Source organism: Gekko japonicus, unplaced genomic scaffold, assembly GCF_001447785.1.
Source record: "Gekko japonicus isolate JY-2015 unplaced genomic scaffold, Gekko_japonicus_V1.1 scaffold1715, whole genome shotgun sequence".
Taxonomy (NCBI): Eukaryota; Metazoa; Chordata; class Lepidosauria; order Squamata; family Gekkonidae; genus Gekko; species Gekko japonicus.
Genome location: NW_015172058.1, coordinates 375,222 through 383,853, shown reverse-complemented (window position 1 = coordinate 383,853; position 8,632 = coordinate 375,222). Strand labels below are relative to the sequence as shown.

The window sequence follows — 8,632 nt, the reverse complement described above, 5'->3', positions numbered from 1 at the left end:
CAGACTGCTTCCAGTTCTGGAAAAGGAACATCCACTAAAGAATTATGAGGGGAGGAATACATTGGCTGAAGAGAAATGGCAGACAGGAAAAGGCATAAGCCTATGCCCCTCCTCACTCCTCCGCTGATTCCCCTCTGGAAAAAATGCACCTCCCCTGAACTAGCATTACAAGACTAGCCTGGGATGAGGACCCTAATATTGCCTTCCCAAGGAACAGTTCCTCCCTCAGTGGTACAAGAATAGGCAGATCCAGGAAGCAGCGAGAAACCCAGAGAACGGCCATAACCTCAACCAAAGGATGAAGTCGGCAACATTTAAGGGCGGTTTCTCACCAAATGTGGCAATTATCACTCACAAACTAGATGGAGGACTTGAAACTGTTATTCTACTGCAATGCTGGCTGGAAGGGACACACCAAAATCTGACATTCGCTGTCGGGACTGATGTCCTGCCGCCAACTAGATGTTGCCTCCAGACACCCACCTGGAGCAGCGAGAAGTATGCTAGTCCTGTCTGAGTACAGATTGTTCCCCCATCCCAGCCTGCCACCTCATCCCCCCCTGCCCAAAGAAATCCCCGCTGTCTCGTACTCGGGCAAAGGCCCCCCCACAACCAAACTCCAGTCTCACAACAGTGAGGTGGCTCACGTGTCTGAGGAGACGGCCAGACGCCAGAGTCTTGTTGGGGACATCATAGGAGGCTTCCCGCATCTCAAAGGCCACGCCTGTGTTGCGCCACCGGAAAAACTCACGGGAATTGATTACTTTGGCCTGGGAGGAAGGAATGTAACAACTGTCTGAAAGCGGTACATTCCCCGGTCTTTGCCAGCCGGCCTGCTCAATGGGACGGCGGCCCCAAGCTGAGCCACTGGGATCGGATCGGCGTGTAAGAGTCATTCCCCCTTTCGGTTTTTCGCACCCCATGTTCATGCAGCTTCATGGTGAGATCCCAGTCGCAAACCCCACGGCGGGCGTCATAGCGGGCACCCAGGTACTGTCGGAGCCGCAGGTCCCAGAGCTGCTCCATCTGGAAAGCCCACGGATCCGGGTTCTTCCAGAAGCGAAAGATTGCCTCCAACTGGTCCCGCTCCTTGAACTGTTAAAGAAAGAGCAACCAAGAGTTAGTGGTCAGAGCCAGGATTCCTGAGTCTGAGGAGCTTTACCGATATTTTTTTTTTAATTCCTCTTGTCTTTCCCCCAAGATTGACCTCCAGGACGGCTTAAGAACCGTCACACCCCATATCTGCCCACTGTGGTGGGGAAGCCACGCCCTGCTCTTTACGCCTTTGCTACACCAGATCCAAATGGAGGCGGCCACCGTTTGGCCTGTCCTGCTGCATCTGTAAGCTGACTTATAACATCCTAAGCACTGGCCTACTGGCCTAGTCGTATCATCTCTGACGGGAAGCAGCTCTCAGCGCCTTTCCCAACAGTGTCTACCAAAGATGGCAGGCAAGACACAGAGCTGAGAAATTCCCTTTCACTGCCGGCCTTCCACAGGGGGGGTTAAGAACTCTTTGGTCGCCACCTTGCCTTCGGCTAACCTGCGGCATGCTCAGTGATTCTTTTGTCACATTAGTTTGCAATTTTATTTCCACCCCAAATGCATTTAACGTTTTTCTAGGGCGGGCGCGGTGGTGGTAAGACATTCTAAGTACCTTGGGGAAATGGCCAAAATAGTAAGCAACTTAAAAAAAAAAACCTGTAAAAAATCAGCTTAAAATTCAAAACATATGGGCCCCGGTCACACAGAGCATTAGCCACGTTAGAGAGACGGAAGATAGGTGGATTTTCCGGGTGTGATTTCACTGCCACATCTGGGAAGTGTAGCGCTCCCGTGGCTCAACCGAGGCTTCCCGCCGAAGATGCGCGGCAAAAAACTAGTACCTCAGAGGTACTAGTTTCCGGATACCATAGGGCAAAGGCAGGGGTCTGATCGCGTTTCCTGTGGCATCCGGCGCCCGGCCATGCCCCATTGCGAAAAGGGGTTTTTTTTCCGAGTTCTCCAGGGATGCACACAAGCACCCAATGGGGCATGCGCATACTTCAGGTTAAAAAAAACAAAAAACAACCCCGTTTGCCGTGCCACGCCGCTTCTTTGGCACGTCATGCAATTGGCACCTCCCCCCTAACCACGGGACCTCGACGGGATCGCGAGGGGACGCCTGATCGCGCAGTCGCGCGTTATTTCGCTGCAGGGCAAACAGCCACGCCCCCCGCGCGTGATATCCGGCCTGTGTGACCGGGGCCATAGAACAGCAAGAATAGCTCGCCATTACAACCATATATAATATTATTTGTCACCCAAAGCCCAGGAGGGAAGAGCCCAGCAGCTGGAGTTGGAAGAGGAAGACGTGAGACCCTCTGGAAGGGGAAGGGCAGCTGGGCCCAGAACAGCAACCAGGAATGGAGAAGGTCCGCGCGCATTTCACCTTGAGGGCCGACAAGTCCAAAGCGGGTAGGTCAGCCTGCTGAATACAGGGGTCGGTGACGTAACGGACAAAAAGGCCTGCCTTCTCCTGCAAGTAAGCGGCTGTCTGGCTTCGGAGCAGAGTATTCCCCATCAACTCCAAGAAGGTCTCGCTCTTCTCTGGAAGGGGAAGAAGTGACATAGTCTGGGATCATTCAGCAGGCCTGACCCCACTGGTAGGGGCCAGAAGCCAGGAACCCCCCAAGTACCCCTGCAAGGGTCTGACATCATCGGGGTGGGAAGAACATGTATCTGCCTTCACCTTGCAGACCCATCTTCTCCAGAGGCTCCAGCGCCAGGCTCAGAAATAGCAACTGCCGGCCCAGCACCTCCAGATTATTCTCCAGCACGTAAAACTGAGTATGGGAGAGAAAGAACAATTCAGAAGAGAAGAAGAAGGAGATTGGATTCATACCCCGCCCTTCACTTGGAGCCAGTTTGGTGTAGTGGTTAAGTGCGCGGACTCTAATCTGGGAGAACCGGGTTTGATTCCCCACTCCTCCACTTGCACCTGCTGATGTGACCTTGGGTCAGTCACAAGCTCTGGCACAGCTGTCCTTGAAAAAGAGCAGTTTGTGTCAGAGTTCTCTCAGCCCCACCCACCTCACAGGGTGTCTGTTGTGGGGAGGGGAAGGGAAAGGAGTTTGTAAGCCGCTCTGAGACTCCAAGTGAAGGGCGGGGTATAAATCCAATCTCTTCTTCTTCTTCTTCTTCTTCTTCTTCTTCTTCTTCTCATAGCGGCTTACAAACTCCTTTCCCCACCCTGTGAGGTAGGCGGGGCTGAGAGAGCTCTGACAGAAACTGCCCTTTCAAGGACAGCTCTGACAGAAGTATGGCTTGCCCAAGGTCATCCAGCAGCTGCAAGTGGAGGAGTGGGGAATCAAATCCGGTTCTCCCAGATTAGAGTCCGCGCACGTAACCACTACACTAAACTGGCACCAAATTCAGCTGAGCAAGGTTTAAATTGCTAACTCCAGTCCCAGAGAATCCCCAAGAATCATCTCAGTAATAGAGAAGGGCAGTATCGGGGGATGGGGGAGTTGGAGATCTAGCACAATTCTTCTTCCAATGAGAGTTGCAGGCAGCAGTACAGCAGGCGGAGAGGACAGCTTCCTCCCAATCTTTATGTTCCTTTTCATTATTATATCGCCTCTGCTTGTTTACTATTTTCTTTGTATCTACCGATGTTCTCCGATGTTCTCCGTGACATTTCAGACTAAGCGAGTGATTACTGGGTGAGGGAAAAAACGCTCTGAGGAAGAAAAAAGGCTTCTTCGAACCCTGCTCGTGGTCTTTGCCAAGGCGTCTGACTGACCCCTGTAGGAAATGGAATGCCAGACGGGCCTTTGCTCAAGACCAGCAGAGCTCTTTTGACATTCATGAACTACAAACAAACGTCTGCAAATATCACATCGTGAGGCATGAATGCCAAGGAAAGATCAGTCACAGGGCGCAGAATCCCAAATGCATTCCAAAGGCCTGCCTGACAAGCTCCCAGGAGAGAAGCTGGGGTGAAATTCCAGTTTCCTAGAGAAGAGAAGCCATTACTCCCATTCAGCAGCTCTCCCACCCCACCCCACCTCTTTCCATGTAGAACCCGAGAATCTTCCACTGAAGGAAAATGCTGCTGTGGATGGGTTTATCTCTATGGATTGCCTTTGAATACATCACCTCATTAGAGTCCAAGGTTTGCTTAAAGAAGGTTAATGTTCCGTTAATGGCTGTCAGTGGTCCCCACCATTACTCACCAGAGGGTAATTCACCTATTTGGGGGAGGGGAGGGAATCTAAAACAAGTGCCTGGCAGATTGTTTGGGAGAAAAAAGAAGAGTTGGTAGTTTGGGGGGAGAGAGAGAGACATTTTCCGCAGGGATGGCTCTCCCCGCGCCTGCACCTGTATTCGTCCGCCCTTTCCCTCGTTTCCGCAAATGTTTCTGCAGTCCCAGGAGCAAAAATGCGGCTTGCCCCCTCTTGTGATGCAGCAGGGGAATTTCTGGAAACAGAGAAGGCCGATGCTGCGGAGGAAGAGGGGACGAGCGGTGTGTTTGCTCCTGGGACAGCAAAAACATTTGCAGAAATGAGAGAAAGGGGCAGAGGAATACAGGTGCAGGGAGAGCCGTCCCTGTGGAAAACATCAGAGAGAGAAAGGGAGGGAGAGGGGGAGGGAGAGAGATGGCTTAAGATGAGGCATCTTGGGGTACAGGCCGGGCTCGTCTCTTCATCTTCCTCTAAGGAACTGATGCAACTTATGAGATCTGCTTCCTTGTGGAAGTACCTGTTTGCCCTCCAGACCCCTCATCTGTAACCCAGTGGATCACATTTCCCCTCTCCGCATCCTTTCCTCTGCCCTAATCGGACCCATTCCCCATTTGGCTTCCTGTCACTTGGCTGAGCTGCCTTCCCTCCCAAGGAGCCCCAGAGAAGTCGCGGCACCTGCCCACTCTGCTGCAGCCCAGCTCGCGTCTCTCTCCTCTGGCAAAGCACCCTGGAGCCAGGAACCCTCCCAACTTTGGTACCAATGATCCAGGCACTGATGCTCTCCCCCGCCTCCCTGCTCCCATGCCTCCTTCCCCCACATCTGATGCTCACGTCTCCTTAACATGAAGCGATACTCAAAAAAGGAGACGCGCCGGGCTGGCTCTGCTGAGTCATTGCCTCGTGATGAGGGGAGGTCGCGAAGGGCTGCGCTGGTGACACGTTGTCTAAGAGGAGCTGCTACGGGGGAAGAGGCCCGAGCCCACACTGCCTCCACGGTGACCCTTGTCCCTTTGCCCTCCACAAGCTTCACGCCTCCCTCTCACATGTCAGCTGGGGGCCTTTTCTGAGGGACACGGTGGCCGGGCTGAGCCGAGACGCTCGCAGCCATGGACAGCTGCCAAAGTGTCCCTGCCAGACTCCTCATGTTGACAGGAATTAATTAATGTCACCATGCATTTGGGGAAAGGGAAGATGGGGCGGAGTACCAGCATCACTTCTTCAAATGGAGAGTCGCAGCCAAAAAGAGCTCATTTCTCTGGTCCAGTTCGACAAAATAACCCTTCCCTTCACGAAAAAAAAGGGCCTGTGTTCCTAGTCCTCTTGATTTATTTAAGCTCCCCCCCTCCCCCCGGCCTTCTGAAGCACCCTTAAGAAGACGAAGAGGAGGAGATTGGATTTATCCCTCGCCCTTCATTGGAGTCTCAGAGCGGCTTACAAACTCCTTTCCCTTCCCCTCCCCACAACAGACACCCTGTGAGATGGGTGGGGCTGAGAGAGCTCTGACAGAAACTGCTCTTTTTCAAGGACAGCTCTGACAGAACTATAGCTTGCCCAAGGTCATCCAGCAGCTGCAAGTGGAGGAGTGGGGAATCAAACCCGGTTCTCCCAGATTAGAGGGTGGCGCACTTAACCACTGCACCAAACCACTACCCCAGAATGAGGGTACAGTCTTGTAGGTTCACTTATTGTGCAGAAGTTCACTTTTTTTCCCCTAACAAGGCCTTATAGTACCCACAATTTCCTATAATATTCATAGGCACCTCAAAACACCGCCCCCCAAGAATATCTAGAAAATAATCTAAACTGAGCTATGTATCTCAGGAATCCAAATTCACACAGGATCACAGGAAGGAAAACACCACTGAGGATATAGTGATGTGTGTTATCAAAAACGCCTGGAAGGGGTCTTCGCACGTCTGTGTGGATGGTGGGGGTGAACACGGGGGAGCTTGATACAGGCACATGCCAATGCAGCCTGAGAAAGTCCTCCTGATGGGGGAGGGGGCAGACGGCTGCCCAGAGGAGACAGAAACCCTACAATGGCTGAGAGCACCCTATACTCCCAGTCTCGTTATCTAGGATTTAAACATTGCTTTTTAAAAACTGGGAAAGGTCTCCACAATCTTCATTTTGCTCTTCCATACGAGGACCCTGTGGGGACTGTTAAAGGGCCACGCAGGTACACTGCTGAGCAGGGCCAGACACCTGGCAGCTCGCAGACTGACTCAGACCGTCCAAGCAATTGTATCCGGCCACATCGTATTTTACAGCATATTGGTAAGTTTCTTTTGCAACTGGAACTACGGGTGGTGGTGGTGGAGATGGCTGTGGAGTCACGAGAGAGAGAGAGACCGCACAGTGAGTCCGTCACAAGTTTCCTTCAGCCGTAAGCTGCTGCAGAGCTGCAGCAGCTGGAAGCAGCAGGTGGCACCCACTGAACTGAAACGGCAGAACCACCACCAAGACTTCCTCCCCTTCCAGATTTTGGTTTGTCCCCGAGGGAGCCTCAGCCTTTCCCTCTTGAGGGACAGAAACAGCCTGGCCTCCTGTCTCTTTTCAACCTACTGCTTAATAAACCGGACCCTCGCACCACTTCCCGGGGGGGGGGGGGGCGAGACACAGACAGGTTTTTTTTAGGCAGGACCACAATGCTTCACTTCACCTTGAATGTTACTTGTTTGTTATTCTGATATGTTTATGCCCCAACTTGCTTCCACAGACCTCAAAGCAGAATAAGCTGGGCACCCAAGATGTCTCCAAGCAGTGATGATACTCAGACCTGCTTTTAGTTGCAGCTGCCTTCGGACTATGCCCCGGGATTCTGTACCCGGGCTGCCTACGACCAGGCGTATGTATGCCAACACTGTCAGACCAACTTTACTACAGAGTCTCATCATCCAGAATGTGTTCAGTTCTGCCACTCCCCCCCCTCAAATCCGGACCACTGTGTCCCCAGTGATACAGAAATTGGCCAGCGCCTTGCTGCAGGGAGAAAACAAAGCCCAGACGCTCAAGACGCCGAGTGAGATATTGGAGTCTGTGTCTGCACAGTCACGCTGCCAATCCGGGGAAAGCACGCCGCCCTGCTCACCATCTGCCTGGCAGCCTCTTGCCCTCTTCTGCTGTTCTGGCAGAAAGCGTGCCCAAGAACTATCTAGGAAAGCGGCAGACCTGCAAAATTCACCTCCTCGTGTCATCCCGGCACGACAGGCTGATAACAAGACAAACCTACTTATGAACGATGGAGAAAAAACAAACAACAAACCCCTGCAGTGACGCCTTGAACTGCCTCCCAGAGCGCCGCTGTGACGCCTCGGCGCTTCCCCCATCAGATTCCTCCTCTGAAACCATCTTTTGAATTCTTCTTTTGGTGCACGACTCCTTCGGGCCAAGCTGTATGAGATGCTTCTCCTCTTTCAGGGCCCAGGCAGCCCTGCAATGGGGCAAATAATGCCCCCCCCGAGCCTGCTTTGGGTAAGGAAAATGGTGTGGGGAGAAGCTGAAACTCTGGATATACCCACTGTGCCACCGCTCCCCTTTTATAGGGACTCTGGGGCAAGTGATGCTCTGTCTTCTTGGTGCTTGGGGGGGTCAACAGTGGGAGGGCTTCTAGTGTCCTGGCCCCACTGGTGGACCTCCTGATGGCACTGGTTTTTCTGGCCACTGTGTGACACAGAGTGTTGGACTGGATGGGCCTTTGGCCTGATCCAACATTGGCATCTCTTCCCAAATTACCATCACCATTAACCTGTGCCATGGTCCTCCTGATCCATATTCGACCCAGCAGTGCTTGGGGAAAATAAGCACCCTGCAGCTGCTGTGAGGCTGCAGGGAATGTGTGTCACGTCAGGAAAACCATGACTCAACTCATAGAGTAACGTCTTGTGTAGTTCAGGCCTTAGTTAACACCCCACAGAGACACCAAATACATGTAACCAAACTGAATGCATATTCTTCCAGTTTACCTTCCACTTCATGTTCCTTCCCTCTCTCTCTGTTATATCCCCTTTGTTGCACTGAATTTGTAAACTCTTCAGGGCAGAGACCTATCACGAATCCATGCTTTATACCAAGTCCGACTATTGTCCCATCTAGCACATGATGATAACTAACACTGTCAAACGAACACCGTCATCAACATGTTAATGCCAGACCCAAATTACCATCACCATTAACATGTCACGGCCAGACGCTGCTAATGTCTGCCGTCGCCCGCGAACAGCACTGGCACTTTACACTGTGTTTTAAAAGAGTATTGTGGTGGTTTTATTTAATTTTGTGTTTTAACGTTTAATATGTTTTATGTCAGCTGCCCTGAGCCTGCCTTGGCAGGGAGGGCAGGATACAAATTAATTAAATGAATGAATAAATGAATAAATAAATAATGACTGGCAGTCTCTCTCCGG

The 8,632-nt window shown here is 52.0% G+C and overlaps 1 protein-coding gene across 1 annotated transcript in view; it reads right to left on the bottom strand.

Annotated features, from left to right (window-relative positions):
- The window catches only part of DNAAF3 (dynein, axonemal, assembly factor 3), a 17,186-nt gene that overhangs the window by 5,671 nt on the left and 2,883 nt on the right, over positions 1–8,632 (bottom strand). The window contains exons 3-6 of the mRNA XM_015420766.1: positions 2,732–2,825; positions 2,432–2,589; positions 919–1,095; positions 648–770 (exon numbers count right to left, since the gene is read on the bottom strand). Of these exons, the coding sequence (XP_015276252.1) occupies positions 648–770; positions 919–1,095; positions 2,432–2,589; positions 2,732–2,825 (552 nt within the window). The remainder of the gene's footprint in view (positions 1–647; positions 771–918; positions 1,096–2,431; positions 2,590–2,731; positions 2,826–8,632) is intronic.